The sequence below is a fragment of the Thermobia domestica genome, chromosome 11, assembly GCF_964235325.1.
Source record: "Thermobia domestica chromosome 11, izTheDome1.hap1.1, whole genome shotgun sequence".
NCBI classification, from domain to species: Eukaryota; Metazoa; Arthropoda; class Insecta; order Zygentoma; family Lepismatidae; genus Thermobia; species Thermobia domestica.
In genome coordinates, this window is record NC_137464.1 from 150,284,553 (window position 1) to 150,306,662 (window position 22,110).

The 22,110-nt window shown below is 36.1% G+C and overlaps 1 protein-coding gene across 1 annotated transcript; it reads right to left on the reverse strand.

Moving 5' to 3' along the window:
- Positions 1–357: 357 nt before the first annotated feature.
- LOC145665317 (uncharacterized) lies at positions 358–10,285 on the reverse strand. Its single transcript, XM_081732613.1, has 2 exons — positions 9,289–10,285; positions 358–434 (listed from the first exon to the last, which is right to left on the reverse strand). The coding sequence occupies exons 1-2, from the start codon at positions 10,283–10,285 to the stop codon at positions 358–360; spliced, it is 1,074 nt and encodes a 357-aa protein (XP_081588739.1).
- Positions 10,286–22,110: the final 11,825 nt, after the last annotated feature.

Sequence of the window (22,110 nt, forward strand, 5' to 3'; positions counted from 1 at the left end):
TGTTTTTTATACAAAGAAAGACAAAGGATGAATATTTAGTGTACTATATTGTTGGTATGTCACGCAACGGATGTAGTTACACATATGCAGTTACTTTTTCTTAGCAGAAGGCTAAGAGCTGAATTCTGAAATCTTAACTTTTTAACTACATGACAAGTTTTAACCAAAATGTGCTCAGAGGCTGCTCTATTTACAAAGTCACGTGACTTCTTAATTCATACAAAATAATAATTAAGAAAAATCTACATTTATTCCTGTGTACGAATGAGGAACAACCTAACAGAAAAATTAGTTATTTTAATATGGAATTTACAACCCTGATTGATGTTTATCAGAGATTTCACAATATAATTTAAGTCATGGTGCTTGACGCCACTCTCTGCTAATGTATTCTGGCTTGGTTCTTCTGATCGCCTCTATCTCGTAGAAAAACCCTTTAAATAAGAATAAAACAAAGGGATACAAGGCCAGTAATATTCAGTTTTCACCATCTTAATTTCCCTAATTTTGCGTTAATGACACGCAATTCCATCCCTCGAGCGCTAAAACGGAGTAAAAAAAAAAAAAAAAAAAAAAAAAGTTAAATATCTTGTGAGTACAAGTAAATTTAACACTAGAATTGTCTTTCGTTTTCGTAGATTAAGGTGATAAATGTGTAAAGAGATCCTACAGGAGGAGGAGAGGTGCATCTCATTCCCAAGTGCGAGTATTGTTATAGTCAGTGGCTCCAACACTGAAGGTGCTACCTCAACTCTCATCTACTAAGTAGGGCTGGATTCAGCGCCTTCCTGGTTACAAGGACTCCCAGATCATGGATTGGACACTGACGAGTTGTAGCCAAACCACGTGATTCGATACTTTGTGATGTTGGGACGCGTCCTGGCACCAAAACTAGGATGTTACCTTCCTCATGCTAAAGGAGCTCCCTCCACCAGTTGAAAATCTGGAACTAGGAGATTGCTGTTGATGTCTTCGGTCCATCGCTGTTGATTAGATATGAAAGAAACTTTCTCATTATCTACGTGAGAGAGGGAGCAGCTATATCCTGAGAGTGATGCAAGATTGTTGGTTTCAGCGAAGTTGAAGATCAGCTTCATGAAGGTTTTTACAAAATATGAAAAATATGTCAAAATATTATGAAATATGAAAATTAAAACACTTTATTTTGATTCAACACACCATAAAACGTTACGATCCGTATTCTCATTGCATTACGAGAGACATTTTAAAAGATAAAAATTTTATATTTTGCTTTTCTTTACTCGTATTAATGTTTAATTTCTTCTACGACAAACTTATCAAAACTTCGCCATAAAAAATGTTACTGTAAGTACAGGGTGATTCAGAAAACGGGAAATTTTGAAAATTAAATAATTTCATGGCATTTTTTAAAAATATTTCTCTCATTTAATAGTGAAAATAATACCATTTTAGAGTACATACAGTACAATTTATTTTCAACGAACTTAAAAAGTTCATTACTGAATTCTCTTTGTCTGTCTGTCTGTCTGTCCCTCTCTCTCTCTCTCTCTCTCTCTCTCTCTGTGTGTGTGTGTGTGTGTGTGTGGTGTGTTTCCGTATGTCTGTCTGTTATTTGCGAAATTTTCAATTTCGAATCCTCCGTTCTATAGAGCATCAAAAACTATCTAAAGAAGATGTGGAATTTTTCGCGTCATTCGTACGGTTCCCCAGATATTGGCCAAAAAAGTCCCTATTTCGAAAGATTTAAGGGGCCATATCTCGCGAACCATAAGTCATAGAGAGATGATATTGGTATTCATCAATACCTAAGAGGATGGTGAACATTTTGGTATCAAATAGTAACCAATGACCACTGATTTTAAGTTTAGCATCTCACGATTTTGCTCTGAGACTAAAGGAGACGGTCATAATAAAATGAGAATGAAGAAAATAGGAGAAACCCGAGGAAACCCAACCACACGGTATTTGTCCACCCTACTCCAGTTGGCGAGAGCTGGGATTGAACCAGGGATCCGAAACACCAGAAATGAACACTCTACCACTGAGCCACTAATTATAGACATGGACCAACAGCTGAACTTTTTACCCGATACACAGACTAGTACTGAGGATCGAACCTGGGTTTCCCGCATAAAGGCGAGAATGCGAATTCATCGAACTGGATCTGAAACTATTTATGGTTTACAATAAACACAAATGGAATTCAATTCCCTAATTTTTTCTCCAATGTTTCCATAACAAAATTCGCTTCAAGAAGTCAATTAAGTAGTAGTCGATTGTCAAACATGGGATCAGATAAAGACCCATTACACGTTTTATAAATGTAAATGGATGAACTGACATAAGACTAAGAAAATAATGTTAACTTAGAGGTAGTCTGGTTATCTTCTACAAAATTATTGCGTGTGATCCTCGTGCGAAGTAAAGATCTCGAATCCGGGCAAGCATTAAGTTGTGAGTGTTATTCAACTTGTAGGTTATTGGCAACGAAACCTACACTCTGTTCCGAGAGAGTTAAACTAACCAAGAATCAGAAAAAGAAAATGAAAACCGAAGGATCGTCCCGAGGGTAACGGACAGGTGTTGGACAAGCTCCGCCTCTTTAATCGCCCGGAGGGAGAGGTTCAAACAATCGTAAGCTCCTCCCTTTCGTGATTAAGTCATCACCAGCACCTTAGACAGAAAAAGCACGCACTTACACACACAAATATATATCAACATGCACACCTCTTCAATGCCAAAGGGTTTTAAGGCTCTGCATGTTTCGAATATACCGCAAGATGTTCGCTCATTTAGTTTAGTGGAATAAAGTTGCCAAACTTACAATTCCATATTTTCATTTTTCAATGATAGAAAGGAAATTAAAACAACGGATAATAATGATAATAAACACGAGGACACCGGACATCATAGTCTAATATATTTCTTTAAAAGCTTATCAGCTACACTTATTACAGAAATATATTAATATACAGCGTTGTAATAGAAAGCAGCTGAAGCAATCTATTTTTGTTTTATTAACAACAGAATAAAACTTTAGAAAATGTAACTCCAAGAGAAATTATCCTTCTTAATAGGTCTACTTATTATTAGAGTTAGTAGATTATAAGTACCTCAATAGACTAGGTTACCAAATGCTAGTAAAACTTCGCAACCTGATAGAAGTTGGTTTGGCTAGCATAGTTTTTACTTTATGCCCCGCTTCGGATTCGATTTGTGAGTAGCCCAGGAAAAAAAATATTAAATAATAATTATAAATTCTTGTTCTAGTATAGTGTTCCCAATTAGTTCCGAGTTGCGGAACCTCCTTCTATTCCCAACACAAAGCACGGAATCTACACCTACGTAGTAGTAGTAGTGGCTGAGAGGTAGGTGATAAAATTAACAACAATTAAATGGACATTATTTACATCTTTTATAAATTAAGAGGTGTATACTAGTATAAAGCCACTAACCACTAAATGCGTTTCACATACCCTTAGAGCTCTACGGAGCATCAATTGGGAAAGACTGCCCTAGTAAATATGTGAAATTTATTCCAAGTAAATAATAACACTTGGGACACTGATTCACGGTTTAAAATTATTGCATAAAGTAAGTTATATATTATTATTATTTTATTGGATCTTGCATAAAGCAAAGAAACATCAAAGGAAGGTAATTACTAAAATAATTACCAATTATTGAAATAATTTTTCGAATAATTTTAAGTCTTAAATTGTTTCTAAGTTTATTGTATATGAATCCATATTCGACAAACGACGGGGAATAAAGTATTCAGTAAGATCATAGAGGAACCTCCACTATCATAAGTAATTACGGTTACAAGCTGTCTGGTCGGCAGACAACTTTTTTAAAAAATACGTTTCAGTTTTCATCTTCACTCCCTCATCATTCCCACCCTTGCTACAAAAGTGCCACAACTCAAAAATTGTCAACTTTAAGTTATGTATAAGTGAGCCTGCCGTCTATCCGGGAATATAAGAATCATGGCCCTAGCTTTTCTAGAAGCTGCACGAGAGCGCTAGTTTCACTAGTGAATAACATTAAAGTGAATGTATTACCAACACTTTCAAACGATTTACTCAACACTAACTTTTTTGAGTTGTGGCACTTTTGTAGTAAGGGTGCGATTGATGTATCACCATTATCAATCATATTTAAAGGTAAGAAAAGAGATATAGAAAATTGCAAGCAACAACTGAAGATGGAAAATTAAATCAAAAAGACTATTTTCGAAATATCTATTCAAAGTTCCTACTAGCATAGAGTAAATAAGCAATTAGTAAATATGAAGTAATCATTCCAGTGCTTACAAATAGATAAATATACAGGGTAGGCGGGAATTAACTCCCTACTGAAAATTGTTTAAAACTTTGTTAATAGGCCTACTTGACTAATTTTTATGAAATGAAAAGCATTTTTCAGTTATAATGGTAAAGTTAATTATATAGGCCTAATGTCTCATTTATGACATTGCAGATCATGCAACGTCTAACTTTGCGTGAACGGGCACAGCCTGCATTCCGGTACGAAGTATGGGAGTCCGTGGTACAATTACAGAGATGGTGGCGAAGTGTGAAAGGACCTCGTGATTCAGAAGATGTGAAGCCCACAAGGAATTGGAATTCGAAGCTAGTAGATACAGGTTCTGTAGCAGATATTAGGAGACTCGTTCGCTCATCAATATCAAGGACGGAGCTCAGGAGATGTTTACTCAAGTGCTCAGAAATTACAAAAACAGACATATCGCGAAAATGGTTCAACCTGACAATTCAAACTGTTCCAAAGAAAGAGTTACGTTTTCGTCCATGGAAACCACATTACTGCCCGGAATTATCGTCGCAAAACTGTGACCAACGTATGGAGAATGAGATGATTGTTTAGTATGAAGACCGATCCGATCTTTTCTGTAAGATGAAAATGAAGATTTAGGGTCAGATGAAGAAATGTTGGGGATTTGTTAACCGACATAATTGTTATTATTGGACAAGGGAGATTATTGAAAAATCCGAGGGTGGTTGTTGAAAAAAATCAACATCAACTAAAGTTCAGAATATGGTGCGGCATACATTCACGAAAGTTGTCTGTCCGTAAGTCATTCGAAACATAATGAATTAAGAACGGTATATTTCTATATTTGAAGATTATGTTCAAGGTATTGTATCCACGTGGGACAATTACAAGAACCTAATCTTCATACAAAATAGGACCGCGCCTAATTTCACGTGTCCTGTCCGCGCGTGGTTCGACACCCACTTTCCAGGACGTTGGTTGGAGCTTACTCCTCTTGAATGGGCAGCAAGGAGTTCTGACTTTTTCCTCTAAGGGTCTAACAAAGAGGAAGTTTAGCGCACAAAATCAAATACTCTTGATGAATTGGAGGAGCAATTTACCAACTTCTTTCAAAGTATCACTGGAGTATCTGCAAAAGTTTGTCGCAAACATCCCCGAACGTTTACGAAAACTGGTGGATAATGGTGGTGTCTATGTGGAATTTAGGAATGTATAACAATTCTATCATTGTAAGCAAAAATGCTTTTCTTTTTAATGAAAATTCGTTAAGTTGTTAAGTATTTAAAAAGTTATAAACAATTTTCAATAGCAAGTTAATTCCTGCCCACCCAGTACTTCAAAATACGATAGGTAGTTTCGGTGGAATAGGGCCACTCGTTATGTTATTCACCTTACTTGTTTATAGAACAGAAGCAGGGAAGCGAGTGCCACGCCATGTCTTCACTGTGAGGCTCTACAAGTTTATTGTGCACTTAGATTGAGTGAATGCTGGACGCTGATTGTATTACAGAGCAACTTTCATCATCAATTGAAGGCAAGTGTTAAGAAAAATAGGGTATTTTTAATACTTTTGTCATGTGATCTTTCTTGTTAAGCTATGTAGTTTTGCTGGAAGTGCAGAAGTTTAATTTTCTTATCTTCAACAAGGTTGACTCAAGTTGTTATGACTAATAACATGATAATCGTGAAGGAACTTAAACAGGGTTGCCAACTTATTTTTCTATATATTACCAATTAGGGTGAATAGGACCATATCTAGTTAGGGTGAACAGGGCCATACTTTTTGATTAGGGAGCTGTGATGGCTCAGTGGCAGAACGTTCACCTCCGGTGTGTGGGGTCCCTAGTTGGATCCCAGCTCGCGCCAAGTGGTAGACAAGCACCGTGTAGAGGATTTTATCGGGGTTTTCTCGTTTACTCCCAGTTTTTTCATTCCAGCATTTCATTCATTCTCATCATCACCGTCTCCTTTAGCCTACCCGGTATAACCTTGGCAAGTAAAACTCAAAGATTTTTCCCCACTTTAATTTTGTACGAATGCATGCATCAACCACACCCCGACCCATTCATCCTATCTATCGTCTTATACATAATGGTGATGAAAGAATTTGATTTTTTGGTCTTTCTTTCTTATTTCAGATGGGAAAATATGAGCGTTAAACACAGAGGACGTACAAGAAGCAGTACAATTTTTTTTTTGTCCTGTTGCACAATTGAAATATCTAATAAGGAAGCAAAAATTAACGCTAATAACTCAAGGTCTGCAGAGTAAGAAACATCAGCAACTACATTTGTGAAAGAAAAAAAAAAGAGTTGAGTGTATGCCGATGTCCAACAAGGCTAGCATTTCTTTCCATGATTTAATACCAACTCCCAAAAAGATTGTTAAAAATATCCAGCAAATCCAGACTTAAGCAGCGTGGTGACCTACTAACATCTCCAGAATCTCTTCGAAAACCATTATTTAAAAGGGATAGGTAACGTAGAACGTCAGTAGTAAGTTCAGAAGGCCTGACAGAAGAAAAAGAATGTGATGAAGTAACAAAAAATACAAATACAAATGTAATGATCGTGTGTTGGTTTTGCAGCATTTCTTATTACTACCCTTTGTTTTCATCCTTTGGGTACTGGATATGCTGCTACAAATGCAAAGCGTGGTATCATACGCAATGTATCGAAGGAGAACAAAAGAAAATGTTTACTTGTGGACATTGTCTCAGCAATCCAGCAACAGAACGAAATAAAAATTTAAAATGAAAAGTTTATTGTTTTTTGCAATGCAAACGGAAGTTTTATTTTTGTGTACTCTTTTCGTATATGATAGGCTAGGCCTATAGACACGGGTTAATTAACATTTTTTTGCTGATTAGAAAAAAGATATCGTTCGTCTTATTATTAACCCAATGTTCAAGAATTTTTAGTTGTAATGTGATTATTGTGATACAAAAAGAAGGTATTAGAGACTACTTATTTGTGTTGTGTTTTCTTAAAATACATTGTAGAGAAACTTGTTCCCACCCATATATAAATATATGATTTTATGAGCACTTAAATCTACCGCTTACACCTTCTATTATTCTAAAATATTATGTATACGAATTCTACTCTATGTTTTAGTACGAATTTACAATTGTGTGTGGTTTCAATTCACTTAATACATGTGGCCATCCAAGTCGAGTATATATATATATATATATATATATATATATATATATATATATATATATATATATATATATATATATATATACATAGTATTATACAATTTTTGAAGAAAATGATTTTTTGTGAATTTTGTAGTAGATATATGGTATATTATATTTCTGTAAAAAGTTCTTTAATAAAGCACTAATTATAGCAGTACAAGGTAATTTTCGTGAAAGTGGCCATATTCACCACAATCTACTATATGTTTCACAGAGGAAAGTAATGGAAACTTAGGAAGCAGTTTTGTTAATGAAAATACAAATAATCTTCTTGCAATACACTCCTATAACTGAAATAAACTGTGTAAATAATTAAGATTTATGTTCTATAATAAAGATGCAAATCCTAACGTGAGGCCATATATTTTGAAATCTTTGAAATTCAATAAAGTATTAATTTCTGTCATTCTCATGACACATACTTTCAAAAAATGTTTAAGAAAACAATAGAGCAAGTATTATTTAGCTTGTGGGTGACTTAGTCTAGCAATATTGGAATATTAGCATAGATTCACTACTTCCGCGTCCGATTAAACGTCGTACGAGTGCTCTCTTCATACTTATTCGGGCGCTATGTGGGTGGAAAATGTTTGCGAATAATGTTGCTACTTCTAGCAAACACTTTTTGTTCATGTAATTACTTCTTAATACAGTAGAGCGTCGATTATCCGAAGTAATTGGGGATCATGGGTGTTCGGAAAACTGGTTTGTTCGGATAATCGAACTGTACATGTTTATTTGCCAAAAAGAAGTACTGTACAGTAAATTTATGCATAAAAAGAAGTGTGCTGATTGTTGAAACACAGCGACTGGCGGCATTATTAAAATATACTTCAATATGTAGCACTCAAATATATTTAATTTCTTCCGTTTCCTTTTACATTCTACTTTCAATTCTTTCACAATCATTACATTTTATTCAATCATTCATTTCTTTTAACCTAAAGAGTGTAATAAGGAAACGCAGTGATTTTAACACATAGCACTGATAAAAGTAACAAGTTTGTGAAATCTTGTTATACAAGTTTGATGAATCACTGCCTAGATTCTCGTTGACTTGACGTAAATCAATGATAAGTTCTGCTGTTTGTTCAAAATGAGTTTTGAGTAATTATATTTTGCCTCGTTATATAACACCGAGCTAATGAAGGACGGGACTTATTATGACCGTGGCTAGACTCATGTACAGTTCGTGGATGCACTGACCATCATACAAGATCAATCCTTACAGTATAGACTGTACCCCACCATAATATCCAAGAGAGCTGGATTACAGATACATGTCTCCGGCTTCGGCTGCTTGTTCTAAAAACAAAGCACTCTTTCCTCACTGATTCCTGCAACTTTAGACACCCAAGCTGGCAAATTCTTACCAAGTTTTTGATGTTGGTAAAGATACTCTCTCTCTCTCTCTCTCTCTCTCTCTCTCTCTCTCTCTCTCTATATATATATATATATATATATATATATATATATATATATATATATATATATATGTATGTATATATATATATAGGGTGGTCCATAAGTCTTAGTGAAGTGGATTATTTTGGAAACAAACATGATTTAAATCAAATCGGACTAGCGGAGGGCGGACTTGGGTAAAGGAGCTATCGATTGATGCATAAGTGGTGAATGGCGGCCACCTTGGATCCAGGTTAATTTTTTTCAAATGTGAAGGTAGGCATGTGACACATCAATTAACACTGGTGTTTGCAGGAGAATGCAGTCCCGCAAGCAGAAATGCGTTATCATGTCCCGTTCCAAAGTTATGACGACCCAAACCCCCCACCTATAGGATGTACTCCACATGTTGCCCGTCCATTTTAACACACAACCGGAGTCTCTTAATCCAGTCCTCCTGAACCCGTAACAACACAGCGGGGGTGATGCTATCACGGCGTCCTGAATACGTCCCTGTAAGTGTGCAACATCCTGAATCTTCTCCTGATACACCAGATGTCTTATGTGTCCCCATAAAAAATCCAAGGGAGTGAGATCCGGCGACCAGGCTGGCCACTCCACAGGGCCTCGGCGTCTGATCCAACGTCCAGGAAAATGCAGATCCAAGCATTCCCGCACAGACAGCGCATAGTGCGGTGGGGTACCATCTTGCTGAAAATATCGCGGCAAGGTGGTATCAGGGCGGAGAAGCAACGGAAACACCAACTCTTGTAACATGTCCAGATATTGGACATCATTTAGGGTATCAGGAATGAATAAGGGGCCTATGATCAACGTGTTCCATATGCCACACCACACCATGATATGAGCAGGGGTAACCCTCTTGCAGGGATTGATCGCATGTGGGTTTGCATCCGACCAATATCGCCTGTTCTGGTGATTCACTTCTCCATCCAAGTAAAAGTTTGCCTCGTCTGTGAAGAGAACGCTGGCTGGAAAACGCGGATCTCGGTCATATTGTGACAAAGCCCAATTGGCGAATTCCATGCGCCGGTCTGGATCATCTTCTGAAAGGTTGTGGACAAGCTGCAGTTTGACGGGATGCCACTTGTTCGTATGCAGAATCTTCATTACGGAAGCATGTGGTACGCCTGTTATCCCTGATAATTGTCCTGTGCTGCGCTTCGGACTTTTCACACTCGCAGCAAGCACCATTGTGGATGTCTCCTCATCTGTTACGGTTCGTGGGGGACCTGACAGTGGTCTGTTGGCAACATTACCAGTTACACTGAATTTCCTAATGAGATGGCTAACGGTGTTGTGGTTTATTGCAGGTCTTTCGGGGTGGCGCGAGTTGAAGTCCTGGGCAATCACACGACTGCTTCTTTCCCCAGACATTAGGATAATCTCAATTCTTTCCTCTTTTGTCAGTGCTACCTCGCTCTACCTGCAACGAAAAGAAAACATGTCAAATTTGGGGTGTCACATCTTTCTTGCAGCGTTAGTGCCATGTCGCTCTTCCTGCAAGGAGAAAGAAAACCGTCAACTTTGGGGCGTCATAACTTTGGAACGGGGCATAATAACGCAGTTCTGCTTGAAGGACTGCATTCCCCTGCAAAAATAGAGTTAATTGACGTGTCACGTGTCTACCTTCCTATTTGAAAAGAAAATAACCTGGATCCAAGATGTCTGCCATCAAGACGGCCGCCATTCACCACACATGCATCAATCGGTAGCTCCTTTACCCAATTCCGTCCTCCGCTAGTCAGATTTGCTTTAAATCATGTTTGTTTCCAAAATAATCCACTGTACTAAAACTTATGAACCATACATACAAGGGCAATCCCCGCAAAAAAAAAGGTCTCCTATTTTTTGGGGACGTAGAGAAACTTTTAATACGGTTGTTGGCAACACTGTTGTGAGTGGTGCCTTCTCCGCTACCACATAAGCACGCAGGCGCTTCGCTCGGATGCTCAGTCTTGGCTTGGCAGCCATTCGAAATGGAGCTCCCGATGAACGTTACCGCCAAGTGCGAAGTTCGCGCAGTTATTCGATTTTTGAACGCAAAAGGTGTTAAACCGGTTGACATTCATCGCCAATTGACGGAAGTGTATGGACAGTTGTGCACGGATGTCAAAATCGTTCGCAAGTTGTGTAGAGAGTTTACAGCCGGTCGTACTGAAATTCATGACGAGGAAAGGAGCGGGAGGCCATCAATTGCCGACAAGACAATCGCGAAAGTTGAGGAACTCATTAGTAAAGATCGGAGGATCACTCGGATGCTCTCTGCATTTTGGTTCCTGAGGTTTCCAGAAGCACCATCCACAGGATTTTAACGGAAAAGTTGCAATATCGGAAAGTGTGTGCAAGATGTGTATGCTGACAGAAGACCACAAACGGCAACGAGTTAATTCTTCCCGCGAATTTCTTCGTCACTATGGAGACGAAAAGGACAACTTCTTGGACTCGATTGTCACGGGCGACGAAACCTGGGCATTCCACTTTACACCTTAGACAAAACAACAGTCACGCGAGTGGCGGCATCCCTCTTCGCCCAAGCTACGAAAATTCAAGCAAACACAATCTGCTGGTAAAGTCATGGCAACTGTGTTTTGGGACAGGAAGGGGGTACTGTTGGTCGACTTTCTGCCTACTGGGACAACAGTCAACTTTGACAGGTACTGTGAAACACTGAAGAAACTCAGAAGGACAATTCAGAACCGGAGAAGAGAAATGTTGAGCAAGAGTGTAAGCATTCTCCATGACAACGCACGTCCTCACGTCGCCCGTCAAACCGTAGATCTCCTGCAAAATTTTAGTTGAAACGTCATCACACACACACCATACAGTCCGGACTTGGCACCCAGCGATTACCACCTGTTCCCTAAGTTGAAGGAACATTTGTCTGGACGGCAGTTCTGCTCCGATGATGAGGTGAAAGATGAGGTTCAACGCTTCCTGAAAGGCATGGCGGCAAGCTGATACGACATGGGCATTGTAAAACTGCCACAGCGTCTACAAAAAGGCATCGACCGAAATGGCGATTATGTAGAAAAATAAAGCTTTCTTCAACCTTTAAACTGAGGTAGCAATTATAGAAAATAAACAGTTCCTTGTATATCTAAAAATATAGGAGACCTTTTTTTGCGATTGCCCTCGTATATATTTAGAGTTCAAATTATCTAGCCACGAGACTCTTATTTTCATTATCTTTGGCAAGCTTCTCGCTTTTAGATGTTTACTTTAGAAAACAAAAATTCATATATTGTTTACATAAATATCACTTCTAACATAGAGCAAATTCAAGAGATATTACATTTTGAAATTGCTATTAAAAAGCAATTATTTATTATTATTGTAAAAGTTATTATTTAACTAAAAATAATAAGTTATGTTGACAATAATGTAGAATTAATGTACCACGTGCTTGTGTTTATAAACATTTATACGTGCTTCTGTTTGTAAACATCAACCACATGTGTTTACGAAAGAGTACTATAGCTTATGTTGAATTACTACAAAAAGCAGACAACAAACTACCAGCACTACTTATAAGTTACATGACATCATGGGTGCAGCAGTGTCACTGCTGCCCGAAGCGTTTAAATAATAAAGATTTCATGAACAGTTATAAGTTTGCAATTTTTTTTTTTTTTTGTAGCTTCCTTAAATTAAAAAAAACAAACTTTAAAGCGTTTACTGCAAAACTTTAGGCCTTTTTTTCACTAAACTTAGCTTGCTTAAATTAAAATCAACTCAATTGCTGATAGTGTTAATACCATGTGCATGTTCACATGTAATTCCTCAACGTGGAAACCGATTTTAATTTTAAACAAATTTGATCATACATGTTTTATAGGCCAACCTATTTTATAGGAAATTACTGTCCTGTCTACACTTCAGGTATCTACAGGGTAATTTTACCTCCTAGGTAAGAAGAAAGGGAGAAATTAAAATGATTTAAAAGAAAAATAACTTACTTTAAAAGCGCACTAAAAGTGGAAAATAAACTCTTTAAATAGAAATAGTATTAACCAATTTCAAAAATGCACTAAAAGCATTTAGTAATAATAATAATAATAATAATAATAATAATAATAATAATAATAATAATAATAATAATAATAATAATAATAATAATAATAATAATAATAATAAAACAGCTAAAACAGAAAATACTTCACTATTATATATATATAAAATATTGAAGTGTGTGCCAAGTCAACCAAATTAATTCCTCTTAAAATTACTGTCAAATTAATTTTATATTAGGCATTAATCTGTTTGGCTTAATACAGACTGCACAATTTTTTATATAGATAATAGTAATGCATTATTTTCTGCTTTTAACTGTTTTTGTTATTACTATTTTCTCCTCTTTAGGGCTTTTTTAAAAGTAAGTTAGTATTGTTTTTTAATTATTTTATTTCCCGTTATACACTAAAATATGATAGATTTTCTATTTACTTACTTACGACGTTAGCGAAATAAACGCTAATGGAACAAACAACACATAACACTCATTCTCTGAGTGGAATTCGGACCTGTGACAAACAGCTCTAACGATCACAAGCCTAAGGTTTTTGATCGCTCAACTAAACCAGCCAGCACTTAAGTACTATGTAGACCAAAGCCGCTTTTAGGGGAGGTGCACCGGTGCACGTGCACCCCTTTTCGTTATAAATATACACTGCCTAAAATGAGAAGCTAGCAGTAAAAGTAGAAACACTTTCAGAAGTATTCTGTACAATACATGTATCCGTCATATTACAAGTGTCCATGATTAAAAGATATCCTGATCTAAAGCAACAAGCTAATTAGTGGTCTATGTACTGAAAATCATACCGATACAAAGCGGCCGTGGCTCAGTTGGTAAAGCGTTGGCTTTGCATTCGGAAGGTCATGGCTTTGATTTCCGAGAGCAGACACTGAGCATTTCCAGGGCAAGTCCTCATTTACACAGATGTCTAAAGGCATTTAAAATTTTTAAATTTAATTGAAATGCACTGGTAGTTATTGGTGCACCCCGTCAGAAATTTCTGGATCCAGCCCTGCTAAGTCTTCCCCAAAAAGTAAATAAATGTCCCCTCTTCCATTTTGTATGAACCTTCAGCAAGTGAATTTTATTATTTTGAAACTTCTTTGTATGATGGATAAATTCAGATAACTCATAACTATAAACAGCGGACCAGAAATGCAACTTACTTGACCGAATCGAAATTAAAATTTTAAAAATCAACTGATAGTAAGTAATCACACTTTAATTCTACGTATCATAACTATCATTTAAACATTTCTGTTACTACTTATAATGAAATCAATAAGATTGAAATAACAACAAAGACAATACAATTCGGTGTATTCTAAGCACTTAAAGTGCTAAATAAGAATAAAATAGAAATAACCTAACTTAGTAAATGCAATAAATGGAAGATAGTATAGTAAAGGAGTTAGCAAGAAATAGCATGCAACATAATAATAATAAGTATAATTATTATTAATATTAATACAATACTGATTACACTTGTAGATTGTTTTATTTAAGGAATAGGCTAAATAATAGATGAAACAAAAATGTCTATAAAAAGAAGTCTATCAACGTAAACTCAGCTGCCATTATGTTGATATTGATATTGTAAATACAGCAGAGAAACAAAGTGGAAGTGAGGCCATTTTGAAAAAAAAAAATGGAAAGACAACAGACTGAATGCTGTTGCCCAGAGGGCAACAGGGGAACGAGCGCAAAAACCTGCAATTAGAACCTGTAAATTTTGACACGATGAGGAAACCAATTAGTGGCGGGCAAGCAGAGGCATGTGCCTGCAGGGAGTATCATACCCCTTTCCCAAACTATCATAATACTTGCGTGTCAAAGAAAGAGGCAGAATTCTCAGTGTAAATTATTTTTGTATTAATAAACGTCAGTGGAAGGTAGAAGACTATCCCTTATAATCACTCAGTCCCTGAAATGGAAGGAACAAAACACGAGAAAGATAGAAAAAGATACTCGTGTTAAGCACTTCATTAGAAGACAATGTTGCTAACTCTTTCTTAAAGAATTGAAATTATTTATAACTTAGATCTAAATAATTAGTTATATATACTTTCTCCCTTTATTATTGAGATATGTAGAAACGGTGGAATAATGGCGAGAGAATAATAGCAAGATAGAAGTAAAAACACTTCATTTGAATTGACCTAGACAAAGTGAGACATTTTGATAAGGGCTTGTTGCGTTTGTAAAATTATAACTTGAAAAAGGATGCTCGTGTGTTGAAAGGTAGGGAATTCAATATAGTGTAGAGCGGCTAAATAAAATAGTAAATCGAATAACTTGGCTTAACGTATTAAACTTCCTGCCTTCGCACTTACTGCTGGATGTGTTTTGTTTCCTTAGAGGTTGAATATTGCAATAATATTAACATTCACAGTTACGGCTTATTACACTATAACACTGTGGTTTTAACACACTGTTTATTCAAAGCTGTAATTCTTCATATTTAACTGTTTTTTAAAGTTTGCCTACTAACCACCTCAAATTCCATTGGAGTGTTTATTGTTTGGGTTTACAATGCACATAATATATTTATATTATATAATTTACAAGCTTAAATTTGAAGCAGCTGTCTCTAGACATTAACCAATTTTTCTTTAAAAAAAAAAAACGCCAGGACTTTTTTTAGGGTCCGGAAAAGAGGACATGCCCGGTAAAAGAGGACGTCTCTACTTGGTGGAAGCTGAAATTGAAAAAGGGATCCCATGCGCCAGAGGTGAGTATTTGCTAATTAATATATATTAGTAAGTTCTGGGTTAAGTAGGTCTAATCATCTTCATGCATTTATTTGCCTTGTGGTTACATATATACCTCTACGCCGTAAATTCTAATGATATTACAGTTAAAGTTGATTTTGTATTATTAAAGTAAAAAACTTGCAGGAATTGCAGGAATGATGAGTCGCAAACAGTATCATCACCCGTGGCTTAACCAAGTCTTATATTTTTGTTGATAGTGAAAATAACGATTCTAAGCTTCCAGAATTTAGAACATTCATTTCCTATATCTTCTGTTCTATAGTGCTTGCATTAAAATAAATAAATAAATAAATAAAATAAAATAAAGTAAGAAAATGAAAAATGAAACTATGTGAATGAAAAGAATTTACTTCCTTCTAGAGCAAATATGTAAATTTTAACCTTCTAGAGCAATAATTTCACCTCAAGCAATCAGAAACCTCTAAAACAACGACTGAACCTTTCCGTGGTGAACCGAAGGAAATATAGTCAATTTTACGTTATGAATAATAGTTACCAGAAAAGCAGAAATAACTTATCAAAATACATGTTAATTGAAAGCGAGTACTATTAATATATTTGTAATTTTGCACTTAAATTAAATGCAAACTAAATTAAACTACAAAAGGGATATGACACTTGTAATTTATACTCTATGGTTATATTCTGTACACTAAATGTGGTTCGTTGGTTTAGAGTTATGTCCCTTTGAACATCAAGGCTATCGGGAGCGTGTGGCTTAACGAAGGGTCCGAAGCACATGAACTTCCATCAGGAATCGAACACCGATCACCTGCTATATTAATAATAGCATATTTGGACAATGATGATAAAAATAACTTGAGGTATGCAGTACATCCGTATTGGTAAAGAGGAGGAAACAAAAGAGCACCAAAAAGAATTATTGGCACAATGAACCGATTCCTGGGATTGGATGGGACTCAGAGATGAGCCATTTGCCACTGTGCAATCACCCTCCGTTATTGTAATTTGCTTCTTATGTATTTACTTAAGTTATATTAATTTCCAATTAATCTGTTTCGTTGGAAGAGCGTGCATATGTCGATTATAACATAAATCTTAACTCTTATTCCTAAGAATACTCGTTGCTATCTAATCATGTAAACAACCAAAAACTGCACTTCAACCTACAAATGTAATATAGTAGGCCTATAATTTGTATATGTTTCGTAAGTACTTGCGTGGAAACTTAGACAGAAGGAATTTCATACAATATGATACCTAGAAATAGGGGAAAATTAAATAACTCGTAATTACACTTGGAACAAACTTCACTATATAGTCTTAAAAAACTATAAATACATGTATAATATGATTACGAAGTTTCCAAAGCTTTATGTTTCTAACACTGTTATATTTTACACCATCATGTTGAGAACTCGAGAAAGGGATAATAAGTATTCAATTGAGAATAAAGCCATCATTCAGTTTGTTATAGAACAGGAAAATCCAAAAGGAATAAATGCGTGATCAGTTAGTGAGCATAAGGCCTTTATGGAGATAGTGTTCACTTCAGCAGTATCTAAAAGGAACAAGCTGACAACTAAAAATAGGGTATAAGACTATAACAGAATGTGTGCCAGGTATAGTATTTTATTTAAAAGAAATTTAAATACCAGAAAAAGAGAGCTGTTTATAGTTTTAAGAAACACTACAGACTACAATCGGTTATATCATTTGAATCATTCATAATTATTTCAAGCAATCAGTGATTAGCAACTAAGAGACACTGAATATGTTGACACAATTGAATTACGATGAAGGTAGGATGCCTCTTCGTATCCAAATAGGTAAAGCGCGTGTTTTCTTTGGATATAGTTCTGAGCTCTCTTCCCAGATAGGATGCATACGCCAGATAAAATCCGAGTAATAGGTCTACATCCCACTTTAGACTCCTAATCAGTAGGTTCCGTCCCATATAGCCTCTGTGGTGAAAACGATATTAAACTCAAAATGATTCACCAATCAATTCGTAGAATTATTGCAATTGTGTGAGCTCTAATAAAGCTTTTCACTATCGCCAAACATGACAATACAAAGATAAACAATAATAGAAACACAAAAGACAGCACAAACTCAAAGTTGCAACAGCACATTACAGTAACGGCCAGTAACAGTGACGCAAATTAACACTATAACAGAGTATCGCTGATTTATGTCATCGTTATTTTGTGCGACCTTGAATAAAGAGTTGAAAGAAAAACGCATAAAATGCTTCGTGTGGAGTATTGTACTATATGGGGCCAGAAACATTTACATTACGCAAGAAGATTAAAAACTACTGGAAGCTCTCGAAATGTGGGTGTGGAGAAGAATGGAGAGAACTAGCTAGATCGAGCAGAAAACGAATGAGAGGGTGTTAGAAATGGTAGGGGAGAAAAGAACAATTTTAAATATTATTAAGAAAAGGAAGAGGAGTTAAATGGGATATTGACTAAGAAGAACTGTATCACAAGTAACGTGCTAGAGAGTATTTTGGCAGAAAAGAAATGGAAGGGGTGAAGGACACTACAATTAATGGACGATATCAAAACAGAAAAATCTTAACGTGAAGACAAAGAGGTTAGCGGAAGACCATGAAACACGAAAGCTTCTCAGTTGCTGCAAGTGGCCTGCTGATAATGGCAGAAAACCTAGTATCATTATTATTGTTTTCGTGGCACTTTAATATTATTATTATTAATAATATTGCTTCGCTGCTAAGCTGATTGAAAGAATGTAAAACAATTATAATTCGTTTCTGGAATCCAGAAAGTAAACTGGGAACGCACCAAGTCATTTCACTAAAACATCTAAAAATAAGTCGTAAATGAGGAGGGTGTGCAGTGTTTGAGATTACTTCTATAAACAAAGTACGAAAAGATGTCTAAAAAGTTACTGAAAACTACTAACAACAGAAATTTGGACATTATCGTTTAGAAATAAAGGAATTTAGTGTTGAACAGGGTTATAGACTGCAATAGCATGTATCAATATAACAAACACAGATTTTGACATACATACTACGCTTTAATAAAACCACAAGTTCGAAATCCAGGGTGTCTACTAAATTCCAAAATGAAATTTCATGACTTTTTCTTGACCTATTCTTTACCAAACCATAACATTTCATAATATTCTCAAGAGCGAATTTGCGTGGGAATTAGGCCGAATTTTCATGCATGCGATAGAAACGTGCTTTGCTTGCGATTTGGAACGTCTAAAGCCGACCATAGACATTTTTGGTGGTGAATTCTTACGTTTTAAAGAACAATTTTTACAATCTGTACTTATATTTGTATCTGACTTTTCTTTACTTTCATGACCGTTTTCTGATTTCGTGACTTTTTCGTGACTTTCGTGACAGATAGACACCCTGAAAGATAATCACTGCTCTCTATTCAATTTAATGACGAACAAAACCAGAATAAGCATACTGAAGAGTAGCCCAGGATCTCATGCAACATTTTTATTCTGTAGGGTTGATTAAGAATACAATATATTGCTTTGCTCAGACTCTAGTAGCTATAATGTAAAGATTAGCTAAGGAATGAAAATGAAATGAAATCTTTAAGTTTTACGTCCCACGATTATGCCGGTTAGGCTAAAGGAGACGGTGATGATGAGAGATGAGTGAAATGGTGGAGTGAAGAAAGTGGGAGGAAACGGGAGAACCCCGAGAAAACCCACGAGAACGGTGTTTGTCCACCACACGGCGCGAGCTGTGATCGAACCAGGGACCCCAAGCACCGGAGGTGAACGCTCTACCACTGAGCCACCGCGCCCCCCACCTAACGAATGAATGTCTGAGAGATGTTGGATAACGATGCCAATCCCCAAGAAAATTATTTGCAGTTGTGGGATACAGAGTATCCCTTGTATTTAGTACTCCTATTGACTATTTCTTGTATTTAGTAAAGATACGTCAAACATATATTTGCGAAATATAATTGGCTGAAAGATGACTTTTTCACTTAAATATTCAATTGCAGTTTGTTTCTTGAACATGTTTAGCTAAAGTGAGTTTTCATTAATTATATTTTTTTTCTTCATACAGAGAAGACGTACTTAAAAATAACTGAAAACGTTGGTGAAGTAACTTGTGCCAAATGGAGTGAGGAAGCTTAGCATGGAAGAAGGGGACTAGAAACAATATGAAAGGTTGATTGGATAAAAATCGCTTCCGCACAAATAGATGGAGAAGGAGAGAGGGAAGCATTCTCACATAATCACTGAATCCCTTACACACACAAACACACACGTTCTCTCCCCCTTTTATCTCTATCTGTTGTTGAGACTTCCATCTCATGAATACTGATTACCAACTGCTGGTGGAGCCCTCTATCATTAACAACTAGGATTAATTAACAATGACAACAGTTATGTTTTCTGAATTTTCAGAGCCAAGAGCAGCGCTGGATCCATTAAGTTTATCCTTCTTTTTCCTCTTCTCTTTCTCCTCCTCTTCACACGCGTACCCGATGCTTTTGCTTCATTCCATATTACTCCACCTTATCATATATATATATATATATATATATATATATATATATATATATATATATATATATATATATATATATATATATATATATAACGAGACAGAGAGAGAGAGACTGAAAGAGACGGGTGTAGAAGATAGCAAACCATTGGCGCTAATGACGTCGATGAAGTGATGACGTTTAAACTAGTCGATAATTATTACGTGCTAGCAAAATCTCTCCTACATATGCAGCTTGTAATAAGGGACTCCCGACGATGACAAATTAAACAGCAGCGGCTTCCCTTTAAACAAGTTTACTAACACATACGCATTAATATACTTTATATGAAAGAGATACAAAGAAGGAACATTGTTTCATAATTATAGAAAAAATGTAATGATCATTATCATCAGTGTTATTATAATCGTCTTTATTTTCATAAGAGCTTCAAGTGTTGTTAACGTATAAAATACCTCGTTAATTTCAAGTGTGCTAAGTATAAATAGAATGTTTTATATTGATCTTTTGTACAGTTATGCTCAAAAAAATTAAACGTTTATGAACCTTCTTTTGGAAAACCCTATTGATCTATTTATCCTAGTTTTTTGCTTTGTTTAACGTCCTACGATTACGCATTGAAGCTAAGGAAGACGGTGATGATGAGATGGGTCATAATGGTGGAATGACTGTAGTGGGAGGAAACGAGAAAACTCCGAGAAACCCCACGCACATGGTGTTTATCCATTACAAAGTTCACTTGGCTCAGGTTGGAATCGAACCAGACGAGACGTACCAGCGATGAATGCTCTAGCTTTGTTTATCCTCGTAAGAAGTGATTACATACAACGAATTATCTGTAGTAATGAGTGTACCGTATATATATCGAATTTCATCTTCCTGACTTGAGGGACTAGCGAAATGTGCTACTTTTAGCATAAATGTTGAACCCACATCTCCTTTAGGAACAGCACACGTATTACATAACGGGCCAAAGGGAGAATGAGGTTTGGTCTTGGGGTTCATGTCTTCGTTACCTAAAGCATGTTTTCTTTTCTGTAATTTTTATTCTTATTCTCAGGTTTATATGCAATCTATTAAACAAATAATTTTATTCAGTTCTTTTCTTTTTATAAATAAATATTTCTTTGTTTTGGGAAAATGCGAGCGAATAGCTTATATAAATTGAATCATGCAGAAGGAATTCGAAGACGTTACGAGATACCATCGCGACTGGTGACAAACTCTGCTTATATTACAATAAAATAAAACTCGATTTTGTTGCAATTGCAGCACTGCATTTACGGCATACGCTTTTTGGGGTGTTAGTTGTTAGGGATCGTAACCACCACTTGAAAATCTCCTCACGCTCCCACACGTATCGCAATTTCTAAGAAAATATTATTTAAAATTTTTTATTTGAATCATTACATACTCTATTCTTCTAACAAGGGAGGGTCATGAAGTGGCTCCGCTGAGATCCGAACGAGACTACTGTGTTTGCATTTGATATGTTATAACTAGACGAATCCCAAAGTTATACGTGCCACCGAGCGGAATATCGTAAGTCACAACATACGTATTTTGTAATGTAAAAGCTACAAAGCTGGCAGAACAGTTTAAACCGGGTCATTCGTTCGGAAACGGTTGGGTAACTGGAAAGCTCGGCGAACACTTATGCTATAATCTTCAAGGGCACACTTTTTGGGATAAAAAAGAAAAATGCCCCGCAGGGTCCCAGACGGTGTTCAACTCAAAAGTTTCAAGTGGCAAGAGGAGTTAAGTAGAACATCGTTTGAAAGCTGTTGTAAAATGAAAGAAAATGGTCGAAGTCTTGACTCTCTACGACAACCCTATACAAAATGGCGGCGGGTCAAAATATAAAAAAAAAATAATTGAAACGTCCACGGCCACTCTTGTAAATCGGAAACGAGAAGACAAATGTGAAAA

Excerpts from the sequence above, each read along its gene's own strand:
- LOC145665317 (XM_081732613.1), bottom strand. The coding sequence starts at position 10,285 with ATGTCTGGGGAAAGAAGCAGTCGTGTGATTGCCCAGGACTTCAACTCG. Across the intron at positions 435-9,288 it reads ATGGACGGGCAACATGTGGA|GGTTTTTCTACGAGATAGAG; the intron begins GTACATCCTATA and ends TCTTATTTAAAG.